The sequence below is a fragment of the Monodon monoceros genome, unplaced genomic scaffold (genome assembly GCF_005190385.1).
Source record: "Monodon monoceros isolate NGI ecotype Baffin Bay Population unplaced genomic scaffold, NGI_Narwhal_1 Super_Scaffold_5, whole genome shotgun sequence".
Lineage (NCBI taxonomy): Eukaryota > Metazoa > Chordata > Mammalia > Artiodactyla > Monodontidae > Monodon > Monodon monoceros.
This window is the reverse complement of record NW_021703782.1, coordinates 81813619-81833870: the sequence shown is the minus strand read 5'-3', so window position 1 is coordinate 81833870 and position 20252 is coordinate 81813619. Positions and strand designations below refer to the sequence as shown.

At 39.3% G+C, this 20252-nt stretch overlaps 1 protein-coding gene across 2 annotated transcripts in view; it reads right to left on the bottom strand.

Moving 5' to 3' along the window:
- The window catches only part of INVS (inversin), a 136417-nt gene that overhangs the window by 36006 nt on the left and 80159 nt on the right, over positions 1-20252 (bottom strand). For both annotated transcript variants that reach the window (XM_029202100.1, XM_029202101.1), the window contains exons 9-12: positions 19155-19310; positions 18158-18387; positions 14994-15100; positions 6117-6329 (exon numbers count right to left, since the gene is read on the bottom strand). In XM_029202100.1, the coding sequence (XP_029057933.1) occupies positions 6117-6329; positions 14994-15100; positions 18158-18387; positions 19155-19310 (706 nt within the window). The remainder of the gene's footprint in view (positions 1-6116; positions 6330-14993; positions 15101-18157; positions 18388-19154; positions 19311-20252) is intronic.

Genomic DNA, 20252 nt, shown 5'->3' with positions numbered 1-20252 from the left:
CCTAGTGCCATTCTTGTTCATTGTCCTGGTGTAGGCTTGGGGCCAACTAATTTTCTTAACTTTCTCAAGGATTTAGGAGGATACTGGTATGCTCTGCTATGTTAGCTTGGAGAATAACAAGAAGATTTTTCCTGAACTATGTTGCAGAACTGATTCTGGTGGCTTGGTACCACTCTCTTAACAATCACTGGAAATGACACGGCACAACTGAAAAAGCATTGAGTTAGGACAAAAGCTGACTTGGGGGCCTGGAGACTTTTGCCACCAACAATTACATGTTGCATATAAGTCAGGAAAAAGAAGCAAGGTTGTTCCATGCTGGCCTATCAGATGGTGCTGGCATCTGGAGAGAGCCTCTAGCATAAGCATGGCTGGAGGGCTGATTCCCCTGAACCAAGCAATGGTAGGAGCCCTGGCTTTGGGTAAGACTGAGATTCATGTGCCAACTCTCACTTACTAGCTGTGTGATTTCAGGCAAGTTAATCTCTCTGTGTCATTTTCCCCTGCATGAAATGGGTTTAAGGATAGTTGCCCTGTCTACTTCATTGGGTTTTGTACAAATTTAATGTACAAGAATTCTGTAAGCTATAAAGCACTATATTAACATAAGTAATCATTATTACTTTTATTAACAGGTAAAGCTGTTAAGCTGCAAATGCATCTGGTTAGAAGTGAAGAAACCTGGGTGTGGCATGAGTGCCTCGCCATCTAGGAGTTACAGGGCTGGGCCTATTGATATTTTCAGAAAATGCTCATTGTTGAAACCACACAAATCCTTTTTCTGTAGAAGCTATTTTAACCACATCTCTCAAGCCTCTCTTAGGTCTTGTATTCATGGCAAATAGCAACTTGAATGCTCATGGAATGGGAAAGAGCCTGCTTATTACTACAATGTCTGATAGAACTAATTTCTTGGCAAAACTGGGCAAATACAACTCTCTGGGGAAGCCACATAGTGGGGTCTAATGTTCAAGTATATGCAGTGATAAACCTTATTGCTCTTAGGTTTCTTTCTAAAATCATAAACCTGTCAAATGGTAATTTGCTCATGATAAGTATGGAGGGAGCTGGAAAACCAAATGCACAAATACAAGTGCCAGTGTGTGTTATGAGGATAAATGGTACATAAATATGTTTGCTGCCTGAGTAAGGCAAACAAGCTACAGTGATTGGTCCACTTACAGAGATTGAAGGAGACCTCAGAGAGGCCCTGGTCCAACCCTTCCATTTGACAGAGGGGGAAACTAAGGCCCAGAATGATGAACGACTTAGGTAAGGTCTTAGACCCACTGTAGGAGCAGTTACTGAACACATATTATTAAATGCTTGCTATATATCAAGGGCTCTAAGGCACTAGAAGTATGGAGGTACATAATATAATCCCTGCTCTCCAGGAACTGACAATCTAATAGGGAATCAGACCCATACCTCCTGCAGGTAGTGAGTTCTAGATGTGATGCGTGCTGACATAGAGATATCTACCTAGAGCTAAGGGATGATATGGGAGACTAATTAAACTAGAAGAGAAAAAAAGGCTACATAGAAGTAATGTCAAAATGAGAAAGGAGGGATGTGAGAATAGGTTATTTCAGGCAGATGGGAGGGCACAGCTCTCACAGAATCTTTGACTCTGAAGAGATCTGAGAGACCAGCTCTTCATAAACTTTTTAAAATTCCCTATATATTATAATGGAGAGATGACGATTCAGTTTCTGCTGGAACATTTCCAGTGAGAGAAAACTGATTACCTCACCAGGCAGAAAAGGTTTAGCTCTAACCTTTTCAGGTGGTATTGCATTGTATGTAGGGGTCTGTCAGATTCTATCTCTTCATTGTCACTGAATAACAGGCTTAGTAATACTTGGTCTTTGACTTCCTCTCGAGGGAATGAGAAAATGTCACACATTTTGGGACCTTTGACTTACAGAATGTTAGAGCTGGGAGGAACCTCAGATATCATTTAGTGCGATTTAAAAAAAACTTCTTTCTATGATTCACGAACCCTCTTAGAGAATGTAATAAAAATCCAAAGATCCTCTCCCCCCGCCCCCCACCAAATGCACATATGCTCATGACACACAAAATACTGCCTACAGTTTCAGGGCACTCATGGAGCCCCAAAGCTTGTCCTGGACTAAAAAATCTTTTCATTTTACTGATGAGAAACTGAGGCTCAGAGAAGTGGAATGGTATGGAGTAGAATCATGGAAGTGATTCCCCATGGATCAGACCACTGGATGAGCAGAAGATTCAGACCTATGGGTCAACCCTGAAGAAAGCCATTGACAAACTGAACATGTCTGGGGAGCTGGCTGCAAGGGGATCTATTACAAAGTGAGAAGGAGAGCTGGGGTACGAGTGTGAGTATCATGAGCACCTTCTTTAATTATCTGGCAGTTGGTTTATAGAAAAGGATATAGACTTTTCTCTTTTGCTTCTAAGGGTAGCTCAGGATCAAAAGGTAGAAAAGAACTTCTGCCAGACAGAACTGCCCACTAATGAAATGTGCTGCCTGAGAGGCACAGAACTTGTCACTTGACTTTCTGAGGACACAGCGCAACTTCCCATGCAAGGGACTTTGGCATTACAAGAGTTTGAAGTGGGTGACCCAAACTGGACTTGATTATGTAACTCTAAGAGTCATACTCAGTCTCATGCACTAGTCAGAAGGAAGCTCAGGTCTCCCGAGAGCGTGGTGGTAAGTGAGGAACTGGTAAAAGTTCAGGATGGCTGAGGCCTCGAGTGTGAGGGGTGGGAGGGTGGAACTAATGGAGAGAAATGAGACTCGGAGATATAAGCGGAAGTCAAATGTTGAAGGGTCTGATGTAGTATCACGGATGTATTCAAGAATGATGGCCTCTATAGAGCAGTGGGACAGAAGAACTGAAGCAAAGGACATTTCAGAAAGAGGAATTAGCAGAATCAGTGGCAGCAGCACTGGTAGGGAAATCAGGAGGCCAGGGGAGACAGGTTGTGATGAGTTGTAGGTTTCACACAGTGAGCCTGAAGTGACAGTGACAACAGGACATGCAAATGGAAATGTCCAATGATCTGACATACTGGCAAGTAACAAGTAGAAATGCCTGGTAGGCAACGGATGATTTGGGATTAGAGTTCCAGGAGCTCAAGATGTGAGAGAGATGAAGGGGTTATCTACAGAGATGAAGTAATTTAAGTTTTCAGAGTAGATATATTTTCAATGAAAAAAGTACAGCATGAATAGAAGTCTGAGGAGTTAGCCTGCAGTGCTGACCTCAGTGTGGAAATGGTAATGATTAAGAAGATGTGAGAAGGGAGAGTTCAGGGACGTAGAGGAGATCTGAGACTAGACAGCGAAATAAAAACCTGGGAAAAAGGGAGCTTCAAGGAATAAGAGTGATCAACATAAACACAGTCTTATTTTCATGTGCATTCAACTCTGTGCTTTGGCAGGGAAACTACAGTAATGTGCATTTTGGCAACCTCATAGGAGGTGCAGTATGAGTTGTAAAGTGCTTTTAAATGGATTATAGGTATTTCCTAAATAGTATTTTCTAAAAAAAAAAAGACTTAGAAAATATGACTAAAACTTCTCTCTCTCCCAATTTCTCTACCAGTAAAATAGTAATCCCTTTAAGTTTAATCAGTTTCTTCGACATCCTTACTTTAAGGAAGGTGATTTCTGCCATCGTAACGTGAGAAATAGGGAAAGGTACGTTGAGGCAACATGATGTGCCTGGGCCAATGAGGCAGCAGCAGCAAAGACTGAATTTAACATTCTGATTTCTGTTTCTTAAAACCAAATCTAAAACTAAAATTAAACACTGACTCAGATTTTCATAAATAACTTTTGAGAAATAAAATTAATACAACTTAAATCAGTTACTTCTCCATTTAAATATTTCTCTTGGAGATCTATGCTACAATGTCTGTAGGAGGTGATGGTTAGGAAGTGTAAGAAACTTGTTCACTCCCAATAATGAGGACCAATAAAGGAAAGACTGTGACTGAGAAAAAGTACAGGAGATTTTCAGTTTTGGTAATTTCAATGATTATCACAGTAAGCACAGCTACCATTTAAAAGTGTTTTTAAAAATCAATTTCAGAAACTAAGAATTAAGAACGAAGAGGGCCTATCTTTCACAACACTGAAACGAATCAGGATAACAACTAAAAGGGTAGAAGGCGGGGGTTATACTACAAAGATGTCTCCTAAATCTCCTTGTCGGTTCAAACCCTCTGGGCTTGGAGTTACAAAAGGCCATGCTAGGGAAAAAATACTACAAACCAGTACTCTTTTTAAGCATGGCATTATTTGAAACCCCTTCCTCCGTACAGCTCTCCTGATAAATGTATTTTCAGTTCCCAGCATACACTGACTTGGAACTCTTGGCCCCAGGCATACAGCCTCTGGGCAGCATCACTGGAAAAGGAGAGGAAGAGGAGGCTTAGGTCACTAACAACGAAGACAGGGGCTTCCACTGAGCTGGAGGGTGCCTAAAATCAGCTAGTCTAATTTGTCATGTTTTATAGATAGAGAAACTGAGGCCCAGAGAGAAATGCTGTGTTCAGTTCATCTTAAGTAAATATCAGATGCTGGATTTGAACCCAGGTCTCCTTTTCACTCAACCACAATCCTTCTATTCCACTGGAAAGGGAGTTTGGGAGGGGGGAGAACTCTGGGGCCCCTCTCTCCAGTAACAAAGTGGAATGTGTCTGGATCAATACACTCCTTTTTGGGAACATAGAAAGTCAGCCATGGTGGCTTTGTAGAGCCCCACCTCATATTCAGGTAGATATGACTTCAAATTCGGAAAGTGGATCCTCACACATTAAACTTGAGTTTATAGACACATCGGTAGTCGGAAATACAATATTCCTTCCCTTGCAGAGAATGTCTACTTGCAACTCAGGATAATTTGTCACATGCACTACCCACTTACAGTTGTCACTCACATGCAGAGAACTTTTATGAGAAGGCTGCAAAAGAGGCACGTAGAGGCTTTAGGTTAATGCTGGATTCTTTGGTAAAAGTGAAAAGAGCCTTGTTATGAGAAGAGTGCAAAATAATACTTCCCAAGATATCAACTATTTCAGTAGCTTCAGAGTCGCAGAAAATGATGTGTTCCTGTCAATCTTGTCTTGAAGATTGACAAGATGGTTAGCATTCCAGCTCATAGTGGTATTCAACTTCTTACTAACGTAGTTTATCTTGCCTTTTATCATTATTTTTAACTGTTATTTATTACACTTATGCTTCCTCCTTGTGGGCAAGATATGGTAGGATTCAAGAATTGGAAGGACTCAAGATTTGGAAACACTCAAGATACAGCCAGGAAGTCATCCCTCAAGAATCTGCCTGTCATCCGTATCTTTCTCATCAGAGGTTTCGGTATTACACCTGCTAACGCAATACTCTCTTGCTATTTAAAATACCCAAAACAAGTATCAAAGAAAAGGCAAACCAAGGCCTAATCTAGAATCAATTACTTATGGCAAAATAATCACAATGTATAATAGGCAAAAATGACTATTTTGCATATTATATATCATTATCCAAAAAAGTGTGAGGTCCTCGAAGCAAGTACTATTTTCTCCTTAGGCTCAAGCCAAGAGTTTTGTATGTGTAGTAAGAATTCAATCAATATTTCTTGAATAAATTACATTGCCTAGTACAGATTTGTTAAGGAATAGGTGGGGGAAAGCAAGTTATTTATGCAGGTTGGTTGCTTCAATCAAATCAAAACTAGACTTAGTCTAGCGAAAGTAGGCTAGATATTGGCATAAGTTTCTTGTGGAAAGGTAGGAAAGGTGAGAGGACAGTTATCCCTTCGTAGCTTACTGCAGGTAGCACCCCCATCCCCCAACTCCTTGCCATGGGTGGGTGATTTGTTCCAGAGTTAGAAGGTCAAGGACTAACCTAGAGGAACAGCCACCAAGTAGAGATTAGGCCGTTATCCTTCCTGTTAGCCTCCTCTGAAGGGCTGGTGAGCAGAAGTGGGAAGGTGACATGGGTACAAGGATCACAGTGATTTCAGATTCCCTCCTGATTCTCTCTCCTGGCCACTCCCACCATGGTGCCCCATTCCACGTTGACTCTGAGTTGTGAGAACACAGTCTCTAGATCTCATACTTACTTGGCAGCAGCATCTTTTCTCAACTGTTCATGCTTCATGAGGAGATTTTTCCGGTCTCGGAAAGCTTTTCTGACCTTGTACCCTTTGTAGACAGCCTGGATTTTGAAGGCAGCGATGTCCTGTATGGCTGCGATGGACAGGGCGCCGTGCTCCAACATGAACTGGATCACTTCATGGCGCTCACCAAGCAAAGCGTAATCAAGGGGAGTGTACCTGAAGCAGGGAGATTTTTTTTTAAGTGTCAGAATGTAGTTCAGGGCACCGTTAAACTGGCAACATTACGCAGCAGAAGGAAAACTCATTCTAAGATGTGGAAAAGTTCCTCAGGCAAAGCTATCTTCTGTACTCCAGGACTGTTCCTTTCTTCTCTGAAGCACACAAAACAAGGGTGAAGCTGGGGTCAGGTGCTTTGTGCTGCTGACCACGTCTATTCCTCAGTTTTGCTAACTTGCTCACAAATCAGAACACATGATCACTTTTCTTCTTCCCCATGTTCCAAGTAATTCCTTGCTCCTATCTGAAGAAAGCACTGCAAATAATATTCTGTGAGATTCATAAGTTTGAGCCCATGATCACTGATAGTTAATGCTTATGAAATGAAAACTATACCTCCAAATGGAGAGATTTAGTCTATGATAAAGATGGCCCTTTAAATCACCACAGTAAGGATGGGTTATTAAATAGAGTTGGGACAACTGGGCAACCATCTGGAAAAAAAAAGATTCTTACATCACATTTCACTCCAAAATGGATGAAGCAAAGATCTAAATATTAAAAAAAAAAAGAAACCATGAAAGTACTAGAAGAAATCATGGAAGATTTTTTAAAATATTGGAGTGAAAAGTTTTTTCCAAAAAAAGATACAAAAATTCAGAAACCTTAAGATTGATAAATCCAACTACATAAAAATAACAAATATTTATAAGGCAAAAATACCAAACAAAGATAAAAGTTCTTCAAACAGGAAATACTAGTGGCTCCTAACATATAAAAATATATTCAACCTTACTCATTTAAGAGAAATACAAATTAAGACTAATATGAGTGAGCCCTTTAATCTAATGATCAGCTTAGCAAAGATCAGAAAGTTTAATAACACACTCTGCTGGCGAGGGTGGAGGGAGACAGGCTTTCCGTATGCTACCTTAATCTTTGGGGAGACACTTTGGCACGATATACAGGAATTATTCATGATCTGCCCTTGACATAGCCATTTCACTTACATGCGTTCATCCTATAGATATGCTCTCCTGTGTGAAATGCTGTATGTACGAGGATATTCATAGAAGCACAGAAACAACCTCAATTCCATCAACAGAGGACTGGTTAAATAAAGTACAGGCCATCCATGTAATAAAGTCATCTGCATAACGCGGCCATTATTGTGGTATATGCATATATAAGGAACAATTTCCAGGATGACTTGTTCAATGAAGGAAAAGAGAAAAAAGTAAGAGACAGAGCAGTATTATGGTGTGCTCCACTGATATAAAAAGAACACATCCCTGTGTGCTCATCTATGTAAAATATATCTCTAGAAGTTTCCCAAGAAACTGGTGACAGTGATGCCTCTGGGAAGGAAGCTAGTTGCCTCAGAGATAGGGTTAAGTGGGACACTTAGTTTTACTAAATGCCCTTAAATTTTGTACAATGTGCATACCTTTTTGATAAATATATTATTTAGAAAAGATGGGTATTAGTGTCATATAGTTTTGTATTTGAATCTCAACTGACTACTTTCTAGATGTGTGATTTTAGGAAGATTCCCTTAAAAAATATATCTTCTCTTGGGACTTCTCTGGTGGTGTAGTGGTTAAGAATCTGTCTGTCAACGCAGGGGACATGGATTCGAGCCCTGGTCTGGGAAGGCCCCACATGCTGCAGAGCAGCTAAGCCCATGAGCCACAATTACTGAGCCCGTGCTCTAGAGCCCACGAGCCACAACTACTGAGCCCGCGTGCCACAACTACTGAAGCCCGTGCACCTAGAGCCCATGCTTCGCAACAAGAGAAGCCACTGCAATGAGAAGCCCGCTTACTGCAACAAAGAGTAGCCCCTGATCACTGCAACTAGAGAAAGCCCACGTGCAGCAATGAAGACCCAATGCAGCAAAAAAAGAAAAAAAAAAATCTTCTCTACTTTTGGAAATATAAACCAAATTGGATAAATACACAGAAGAAAATAAGTCATCTATACTCCCACACTCAGAATTAGCCACTGTTAATATCTTTGCAAGTATGCTTTCCTTTTTTAAAGAAAAATGATTACTTTGTAAAAATGACACATAGTTTAAGAATTCAAACAATGCAGAAAGTACAAAACTTTGAAGTAAACACCCCAAATTCTACCATCCAACAATGGTAATGATGGTTGTCACTTCCTAACCAACTTACTTGGTGCTTCTAAGCCCCGCTTTTCCTAATCACAGACTTGGCATGAAGAGAGAATGAAATAATCAATGTGAGGAAGATAGCAGTGTGCCTGGCAAGAAGGAAGCAGTTCATAAAAGTCAGCTGTGATTGTTGATATTACAGGACATACACTGCAGCACAGTTGGTGATAGCACAGTCACTTATCACGAATATTATTTGCATACGACTGAAACCAGAACTTATGACTACTGAAAAACCACCAGATCGGATCCCTCTGTGTGACTGTTGCTGAGTTAGTGGGTCAGAGGTGTTGGGAGGAAATAATCAGTTGATTGATGAGGTGGAAAAATGATGATTATATGGATGAATGATTAGACACAGAAAATCATCCAATGGTTATAGAAAAGAAACTTGCTCTTCAAAACTCACCTAACAGTCACAGTAAGATATAAAAGGAAGAGGTTTTCAGTAAAAGCAAAGGGTGATTTGATCACTTTAGTAAGGAAACTATAAGATCAGAAGGAAGTCCTAAATGCTAAAATTAAGGAACCCCCATTTTAGGACAGCTTGATCTGCCACTACTGTTCAGAAACCAGAAGGCCATAAAGTAGAGGTGCCTATATAAACTTTAAAACATTATTTATACGTAAATAGCATTTTGTAAATTCAGAAGAACTTTCACAAATTTTACTATATATTCTATTAATAAAATGCCTTTCAGGGGTTTCCCTGGTGGCGGCGGTGGATAAGAATCTGCCTGCCGATGCAGGGGACACAGGTACGATCCCTGGTCTGGGAAGATCCCACATGCCGCGGAGCAACTAAGCCTGTGCGCCACAACTAATGAGCCTGTGCGCCACAACTACTGAAGCCCGCGTGCCTACAGCCCATGCTCCGCAACAAGAGAAGACACCGCAGTGAGAAGCCCACTCACCGTAATGAAGAGTAGCCCCTGCTCGCTGCAACTAGAGAAAGCCAGTGTGCGGCAACAAAGACCCCACACAGCCAAAAAAAAATGCCTTTCATGACTGTACTTTCCCCAACAGAAAAAATCATCAGAGTCATAGTACCACACAAGAGTAGAGCTGAACTGCATTTTAGAGGTTTAGTTTAACACCTTCATTTCATAAATGAATAAACAGACTCAGAAAGATTAAGCAACTTACTGAAGGTCAAGTTACTAGTTACCTGCAAAATCTAGATGAGGACTAAAATCATATGAATCCCTGTACAGTAATCCTTCCATAATTCATCTATCAATTATTGAATATATATGTCTCCTATAGAATGAAACTGCTTCTAAATCAACATGCAAATAACATATGTATTTTTAGTAAGCTTGATCATTTTTTCTATAATTACTAATATATAGTGTCTTTCACATAGTATACAAACAGTATTATCAAAATATGGCTTATGAAAATGAGGCCCAAATTATGCATTTACTTACAAATATGACAAAAAGAAATGACATGGGCATAATATACCCTTAAGAATGCTGAACTGGAAGTCAGCAGACCCCTGGGCATTCTCTTCACTTCTCTGAGCTTCTATTTCCTCATCTGTAAAAGGTGAAAGGAAGGGGAGAAGAAGAACTAGATCTCTCAGGCTGCTTGTGGATAGAAAGTTGCATTTCAAATATGTTAAATATTTTTATTACAAAAAAATTATATTTTTATTATGAGAAAATTCAAGCATAAATAAAAGAGAATAGCATAATAATGCTTTATATTCTCATTACCCAAATTTAATAATTAGCAAAACTTTTCCCGTATTTGCTTCATCTATCCCCTTCCTTTTTATTTTTGCTCAAGTATTTTAAAGCAAATTCCAGGGGAATTCCCTGGCGGACATGGCGGTTTCACTGCCAGATCCTGCAAGCCGAGCAGCGCGGCACGGCAAATAAATAAATAAACAAACAAACAAATAAAGCAAATCCCAGAGCTCCTATCATTTAATCTCTCTGCATTTTAGATTCACCTATAAATAATGTGAACATAACCACAATGTCCTTGTATTAACAAAATTAACAGGAATTCCTTAGTAAGATCTAATGCCCACTCTAAATACATGTTCTCCTGATTTTCTCAAAAATGTCTTTTTTTTTTTAACAATTGGTTTATTCAAATTACAATTCTCAGTCAATTTTTGATTCAGGGAGACACAATCCAAATATCTAGCAAGGTTTAAGATTGACATCTGTACCTAGTGTTTAAGCAACTGACCATATTGTGATTATTACTATTGAATTTTTCTTCATCCCAAACTCAATTTAGAAACATTCTAGTGCTGTGAATACTCCCATCTATGTCAGAGTATGGCTGTCAGATAGTTATTGACTGAAAATCAGCAGTGGTTGGCAAAAATTATGTCTAGATAGTGCACATCAAGTGGTTTGTGTCAATGCACGTGAAGTAAAAATTAGCACTACATTGATGGTAACCAGTCAGGAAACAATGTAGATAAAGACAAGCGACAAGATTCAACTGGACTTGCCATGTGGGAATGGTCTGATGGAATAAGTAGAATGCCTACACTGGAATGTCAATAAATATAAAAGGCAGTGCCAAGTCCCGACATTTGTACATCAAGGTGCATGGCTGATGAAACATTAAAGGAGATTGGGATATTGCCACTGTCTCTTTTTACCTGTAGACTGGCAAGTACACTTTGCTCTTTCCTTTGGTCTTTTGGTCTGTAATTAACATATGTTTACTCCAGCAGGCAGTAAGCACCTTAATTCACATGCTTACTTAGGTCTGAAATTCAAGGGTTAGCATATAAATGGAAATTGAATTACAAAATATTACGTTTTTTTTATTGTTTCCTAAAAAAATAGCAGTCAGGCAGTAAACACTGTTATAGAATACATCCTTATCTTTCCCTTTTGTTTTTTCAGGGTTTCAAAGGGAGAAACCTTCAGCACCCTCACATATCTGTTTTTGTTTTTGTTTTTTTTAGTTTTTAAAGAAATCTCCATACAGTTCTCCGTAGTGGCTGCACCAATTTACATTCCCACCAACAGTGAAGGAGGGTTCCCTTTTCTCCACACCCTCTCCAGCATTTATTAACTTTTTAACGATGGCCATTCTGACCAGCGTGAGGTTATACCTCATTGTAGTTTTGATTTGCATTTCTCTGATAATTAGCGATGTTGAGCATCTTTTTTTTTTTTTTTTTTTTTTTTTTCCTGGTACGCGGGCCTGTCACTGCTGTGGCCTCTCTCATTGCGGAGCACAGGCTCCGGACGCGCAGGCTCAGCGGCCATGGCTCATGGGCCCAGCCGCTCTGCGGCATGTGGGATCTTCCCAGACTGGGGCACGAACCCGTGTCCCCTGCATCGTCAGGTGGACTCTCAACCACTGCGCCACCAGGGAAGCCCCACATATCTGTTTTAATGTCAAAACCTCAGCCTTGAGGACTTCACTTGGCTTTCCAGTTTCCTTAAGTGTTCAAATACCTAAATCTTCAAGTCTTTTTTTGTTTTGCAATTGTCAGTTGACTATAATAGAGACAGTGAGTTCTTTATATAATCGTTACCAAGTCCAAGCTTGCTCTGCTCACCGCACGACAGGCCAATGAATCAGAGACGAGGTGTTGAGGCAAGGAATACTTTATTTGGAAAGCCGGCAGACCAAGATGGCAGACTAGTGTCTCTGAAAAACCATCTTATCTGGGTCTGGATGCCAGTTTCTTTTACAGAATCAGAGAGGAAGAGGCAGTGAGGAAGTAAAATAAAAGGGCAACCAGTCTTGCAAAACATCTGCAATGGCCAGCCTCGGTGAGGGGATGTGTTGGTTTCCTTTTTCTTGCAGCCATTCACAGGTGGGCCGCGTTCCCTGAGGCAGGCCATTATGTATGATTATAGTAACAAAAGGAACGAAAAGCAAAGGTTAAAGTCAAAGAAACAGATCCAATGTGGAGTCCGATTTAGCTCTTCCCTGTTACTTATCACTCCCAAAGTAAGGTACTCTAGTCTGCTTTATCTAAGTCTGCACATGGTCTAAGAATTCCACAGACGTTTCTAAGGCTGGTATGAAGCAGGGTGATGCTCCTAGGAGCCTGAAAACACCGATTTGACAACTCAACAGTTATTTACTGAGCATCTACTTCATGAAAGGCACTGTGAGCAATACAGAGATGACCATGATCTTCAGGAGTTCTCCATTAATAGGGAAGACAGATTACATACAATCATAACATAATGTGAAATGTGCCAAGTGCTGTAAAGATTCACAGTGTAGGGAGAACACAGTTTGGGACACATGACTGTGGGGCAGAACGATCTTCTTAGACGAGACTGCATTTGAACAGGGGAATGACATGATTAACAATTAGCGATATGATTTAGAAAGGCTACTTTGGAAGGTGACGAATTGAAGGAGGGAAAGATCAAAGGAAGGAAAACAAGTAAGGCATTGCGATAATCCCAGAAAGAGACAAAGAGGGCAAGATCTAGACAATGGTGCTGGTAATGAAGTGGAGATGACAGTGTGAACAAAGGAGGGGTGCTGAGTCTGAAACAGAGATTGAGAACTTACCAGCACCCAAGTGAGCGCGGAAGCCTCGGTGGTTGGTCAGGTCCCCAAAGGAGATAGGCTGAGAGAAGAGATCCAGTCCTTGAAGACTGTTTATATTTAAAAAATAAAAAATGGAACAGAAGCCAAAGAAATGGAGAAGGCGCATGATTAGAAGAGAATTGGGGGACTTCCCTGGTCGTGCAGTGGTTAAGAATCCACCTGCCAATGCAGGGGACACAGGTTCAAGCCCTGGTCCGGGAAGATCCCACATGCTGTGGAGCAACTAAGCCCGTGCGCCACAACTACTGAGCCTGCGCTCTAGAGCCTGAGAGCCACAACTACTGAACCCGTGTGCCACAACTACTGAAGCCCCTGTGCTCTGGGGCCCACATGCTGCAACTACTGAAGCCCACGCACCTAGAGCCCATGCTCTGCAACAAGAGAAGCCACCGCAATGAGAAGCCCGCGCACCGCAACGAAGAGTAGCCCCGATTCGCCACAACTAAAGAAAAGCCCACGCACAGCAACGAAGACCCAAAGCAGCCAAAAATAAATAAATAAATAAATAAATAATAATAAAAGAAGAGAACTGGGGAAATTCCCAGGTGTTCCAGTGATTAGGACTCTGTGCTTCTACTGCAGGGTTTGATCCCTGGTTGGGGATCCCGCAAACTGTGAGGCACGGCCAAAATAAATAAATAAATAAAATAGAAGAAAATATACTGTCACAGAAGCTTAGAGAAGATATAGGCTCAATAAGGTAAAGAAGAGGAGGCAATAGAAAGGAGATAAAGAAAGGCCAATGAGGGTGGGCAGAGAAGACATCATGGAGACATCATGTGATTTATCAACTAGGAATTTGTCAGTGACCATTCAGACACAGATTTCAGTCTAAATGTGATGATAAAGAAATGCAGGCAGGGAAGACAGTGTGAGAGAAAGCAAAGAAGACAAACTTCAGAAGAAAGAGAACTGGAGAATAACAGATGGAGGTATAACTAATGGGGAAAGGTTCTGAAAGAAGTGGGAAAGATGAAGGCCCCATGTTTCCTCCAAGACAGCAGGCCTAGAGAAACCCTCTTTCCTACAGAGTTTCCCATCTCCTGACAGAAAGAGCTGGTGGTGACCAAGAGTGTGGGGACGGTGTCACTGCAGGGCCATTTTAATGACAGCATCCATGAACAATGAAAACTAAAGCACAGACCTGGGCTGGGGGGACTCAGGTATGGAAATCTGATTACCATCTTATTCGTTACCTACAAGTTACTAGAATCTTCCTAGATCCAAGACCATCAAGAATCTCTCTTGCTTAGACTTCACACTATGTCTAGTCCTTTTTATTGGGCCTGGGTTCTTGGACAACAACTCCAGCCTAAATCTGTGGATCTCATATTATTCAAGAAATCTGTATTTAAATTAAAATCCCAAACTTTCATCTTAGTTTCTCCTTATTTTTTCATGCTGCATGGTGGCACCTCTGTCCACTAACTGATAATATCCTCTTCATCAAGAGAAACTTCTTGAATATATAACACATTCCACTGGTCTAACCGAATTCGTAGTCCTGGTCAGTCAGGACTCCCCTGACTTGATGCTACCAGCCAAAAGCCAGAAGCCCTAATTTCTTCATCTGGAAAATGTGAGCTTGCCCTAGGCAATATCTAAAGTTCTGAGTAGCTTTAAAATCCCATGATTCTAGAACATATGTATATGTATAACTGATTCACTTTGTTATAAAGCAGAAATTAACATACCATTGTAAAGCAATTACACTCCAATAAAGATGTAAAAAAAAAAAAATCCCATGATTCTAAATCAACACTGCATAGAACTTTTGTTCTTTTCTTCTGGTTCAGGATTTCTTAGTGCAGTGTTTCCTTATGAATATACTTATTTCTGAACCAATATCTAAACTTGAGATTTTTAAAATATGGCAGAAAGGATGTGAGATGAACAACAATATATTCCTTTTATCAATGGCTTACCTCTCTTCATTGTTTTCCATCTGATTAGGGAAAGCAGCAAAGTCTAGTAGTAATTTAATGGCATCAAGGTATCCATTGTTACAGGACCAGTGCAAAGCTGTCCTTCCCTACAAGCATAAAGAAAAATCAAGTACATCTGGTGTCGGTATTTTTGGACACATAGTTTTTTATGATGACTCAAATATATAAACACTTCTCTCAAACTGCTTAATTACAAAAAGAGAAAAGATTAAGTATACAGTGGAGAAAATGGACTGTATCTTAACCAAATGATCAAAATTAATACTATGTTAAGAGGCATCAAATGTCTCCAGAAGTGATACCCTGAGAATTCAATATCACTTATGAAATATTCCAACCCAAACTGTAAAACTTGAATCTAATTATGATGAATCATTAGGCAAACTCAAATTGAGTGAAATTCTATAAAATAAATGGCCTGTATTCTTAAAACATTTCAATGTCATGAAAGACAAAAAAGGCTTGAAGCATTGCTAGAGATAAAAAGGAATACTTCATAGTGTTAAATGCGTCAAAGAGGAAGATATCACAATTCTAAATCTGTATGCACATAATAGCACAGCTTCTAAATATACAGGATTAAAATTGACAAAATTGAAAGGGGAGATAGTCATATCCATAATCACAGTGGGAGATTTTTAACCCATCTTTACAATAGTTGATAGAACAAATAGATAAAAAAGCAGTAAAGATATAGAAGGCATGAACAATACAATGTAAAATTTGGACTAAGGGATATGTATATAAAACATTGCATCGAACAGTGACAAAATTAGTACCCTTTTCCAGTATACATAGAACATTTACCAAAATCAACCAAGTGTGGGGATATGAAGAAAGCCTCAAAAGCTTTTGAAAGATTAAATAGTTCAGAGTATGTTATTTAACTACAGTAAAATTTAAGCTACAAATCAGTGCAGTAGGTAGAATAAGGAACTCCCTTGCAAAGATGTCTACATCCTAATCTCTGGAATCTGAAACTATGTCGTATTAAATGGAAAAGGAGAATTAAGGTTGTAGATGGAATTAAGGTTACTAATCAGCGCACTCTGAGTTGGGGAGATTATCCTGGATTATCCAGGTGGGCCCAATATAACCACAAGCGTCCTTATAAATAAGTGACAGAGAGGCAGAAGGTGAATGTCAGAGTGATGTACCGTGAGTGAGACTCAGCCAGTCACTGCTAGCTGTGAGGAATGCAGCCACAAGCCACAGAATGTGGGCAGCATCTAGAAGTTGGAAAAGTCAAGGAAGCAGATTCTCTCCTAGAGCCTCCAAAGAGAATGAAGTCCTGCCAACACCTTGGTTTTTAGGACATTTTGGACTCAGACTTCCAGAACAGTAAGATAATAAATTTGTGTTGTTCTAAGACACTAAGTTTCTGGTAATTTTTTATAGCAGCAATAGGAAACCAATATAATCAAAAACAAAAAGATAATGAGAAAATGCCCAACTGCCTGGAAATTAAATAATACACTTCTAAATAATCTATGGGTCAAATAATAAATCAAAATGGAAATCAGACAGTGTTTGGGTTGAATGACAGTGATCGTACAAATTATCCAAATTTGTAAGATGGAGCTAAAGCATGCTTAGAATAAGAAACATGCTTAAATACATATACTGAAAAAAAAATTGAAAAAAATCAATGATTTAAACTTTCATCAAAAGAATCTTTTAAAAAATATTAAATTAAATCTGATGGAAGCAGATGGCAGGAAATAATAAAGATAAGAGTAAATACCAATGAAATAGTGAAAAACTTAAAATATAGAAAATTTAAAAAGACTGGAGTCCTTTGAAGAGATGAATAAGCAAGACTGAAATTTTTTAAAAAAAGGAAAAGAGACAACATGTATTACCAATGTATGGAATGAATAAGAGGAAATCATTACAGGTCTTACAGACATAAAATAGAAAACAGAATGTATGATGAACTTTATGTGAATACACTTGACATTTTTAATAAAATGGATAAATTTCTCAAAAAAAATGTAACTTACCAAAGCTGAATGGAAAATGATTAGAAAATCTGAATTGTCTTTTTAATTATTAATGAAGCTGAATCAGTTATTAACAACCTTTGCACAAAGAAAACCCCTAGACCAGATGACTTCAGCAGGGAATTCTTCCAAACATTTAAAGAAGAATTTAACACAATCTTACACAAATTCTTTAGGAGAATAAGAAAAGAGGGACTACTCCCTAACTCTTTTCATAGGTCAATGTAACCTTGCTACCAAAACCTGACAATGTAAGAAAGGAAAATTATAGGTCAATCTCTCTCATGAACATAAATGCAAAAATATTAGCAAACAAAAATCCATCAATACATATATTTCAAAAATATATCATAAGTGGGACAATGTAATCAATGTAATTCACCACATTAATAGCAAAGAATAGAAAAAATAACATAATCATGTTGATAGATGCAGATACGTTATCTGATGAAAATTAAACAGCTAATTGTGATTTAGAAGAACTCTTAGCAACCAAAAATGTAAGAGAATCTATAGCAAACATCATATTCAATGGTGAAATATTTAAAGCTTCCCCTGAGAAGCCAGAATGACTTAAGGATGTCAGCTATCACCAGTTCTATTGCATTGGCGGTCCTAGCTAGTTCAATAAGGCAAGACAAAGAAATGAAAGTCATAAGAATTGGAAAGAAAGAAAGAAAAATGTTATTGTTCACAGACAGCATGATTGTTTATTTGGATAGTCCAAAATAATACACATGAAAACTAACAGAAGTGGGAAGTAGCTTACATAAGTAATATACTACTTATGTATGAACTTGTAAAAAAAAATGTAAAAGGTACAACAAAGTATAAAAGATGCATTTCTAATAACATTGGTATAGGGACCATATTTTACACATTTTTCATTATGTTACTTTCACATATAGTAACAATCTTGATAAATACTTATTCAATGAATTAATAGGGAATATATTTTCTGACTTGGAAAACATAATATGCTAGTATTTTTAAAGAGTTAAAGTAAGTAAACTAGCAAAATATGTCAATATTGGCTAAATTCACTTGGCAAATTGTTGCCTTCCTTAATTTTAGTTAACAAAGAGGCAATGCTCCAAACACTTTGGAGCAGACAATATAAAAAAGACGTAGAATTTCTACCTCTTTGTCTTGAATGTTAGGGTCTGCGTTATTTTCCATGAGCACGGCCATGCAGTTGATATATCCCCCATATGCAGCGCACTGCAGTGGGGTTCTTCCTGCATAATCCTGCACATTTGGGTTGATCTTATTTTCTATCAATATCTGGCAGACATCAGCATTTCCTCCCAGCGCTGCCCAGTGTAGAAGAGAATGTCCATCTTGGTCGACTAGATCTACCCGTGCTCCACCTGAAAAAGCAAAAATATAATGAAAATGTCTAATACAGAGAGCATTTATCAAAAAGAAGTTTAAAAAATATAACAACAGTCCTTTAAACGCTTTACTCTCAGCAAAAAGCTTTCATGTATATCATCTACTTCAGATTTTTACAATAAGCCTGTGAGCTGGTCAGGGTAGGACTCCTCCTTTTACATAAAGGGAAACTGAGGATCAGGCAGGTGCAGTGACTTTTCGCAAATCAAACAGCTACTAACAGGTGGAGCTAGCAGTGAACCTTGAGTTTCCTGATGCCAGGCTCTTCCCTCCATCCTTCTACCCAGGCAGCTCTCTGCCATGTAAAGCTATATTTCAAAGGCGAATGGAGGGGCTTCCCCGGTGGCACAGTGGTTGAGAATCCGCCTGCCAACGTAGGGGACTCGGGTTCGAGCCCTGGTCCGGGAAGAACCCACACGCCATGGAGCAACTAAGCCCGTGCGCCACAACTACTAAGCCTGCGCTCTAGAGCCCGTGAGCCACAACTACTGAAGCCCGCGCGCCTAGAGCCCGTGCTCCGCAACAAGAGAAGCCACCGCAATGAGAAGCCCGCACACCGCAACGAAGAGTAGCCCACTCGCCGCAACTAGAGAAAGCCCGCATGCAGCAATGAAGACCCAACGCAGCCAAAAATAAGTAAGTAAATAAATAAATAAAATAAATCTATTAAAAAATAAGGTGAATGCAAGAAATCCTACCTTTTGAGAGTGACTTGTTAGGAGCACTCTTTATAACTACTAACCTTTGATGAGTGTCTGAATCACATCTTTGTGTCCCATCTCACAGGCTCGGAAAAGTGGAGTATGTTTCATGACATCAGTAGCATCTACTTGAGCATTATTTTCCAATAATAACTTCACGGTGCTGACATGGCCAGAAAGGGCAGCAGCATGTAAAGCTAAAAAGGGAGCGAAAGAAAGTGAAGAGCTTCCAAATAACAGCTTTACCTTTTTATTATACTATGTGTCTTCTTCACTTTTGATTTTCTCATCATTTTGGCTAAATGCAATTTAATCTTCAGGATTCTCTATTTTTTAACTTTAACAGATTTCTATCTTCCTTTCTATTCATATGTATTACTTACACTTTTCCCCTTTTCTTCTACCTTTCTCATCTCACTGTTTTCTTCCTTTCCATCCTGTTGTTCTGAAATGGTCTCCTCAGTTACTAGTTTATTATCTTTTCCTCTTTCTAAGAGAGTAAGAGAACAAAAAAATGACAAAGAGAAATGATTTAAATGATGCAGGCAATTCTGCCCACAAACCCACTCAATTAGTATATGTCCCTGAGGGGTTGTGTGATGGGACCGTCAATCTACTGTTCCTTCAGCTGGTTACCTGTGCTATTCCTGCAGTTGGTCTGTGTACCCACATGGTACTGAGAGTATGTGTATCTTACTGCACTGAGTGCATTTTTCATACAACATGACTCCAAATGCAAGTCAGCTATTTCCTCGGGGCGCAATTTCAAAAACAGCAATTCATTTCAAGATTGGAGAAAAAAGTGAGATGGAATGTAGTCTCCTCTCTGGTAAGGGGTTTGAAAGAGTAATTTTGACTATGTGTGAGTTTCACATTACGCTGATCCCTGCCTACATTATTCCACTCTAGTGCTTATGTCATCACTCTTTAGATTACTCTTGAAATTCTATTTAATTCATCACTCTAAATTCTGAATTTTTCAGGATAACTGTCTAGAGGCCTGGGTCAATTCTTTCTAAGGGTTATGGCTCTATACTGTCTAGGATAATGTTTCTTTCATAAAGTGTGATCCATGGACCAAACCTGGGATGCCTATGAAATGCAGATTCCTGGGGATTTGTTGAGAAGCTATTGTGGAC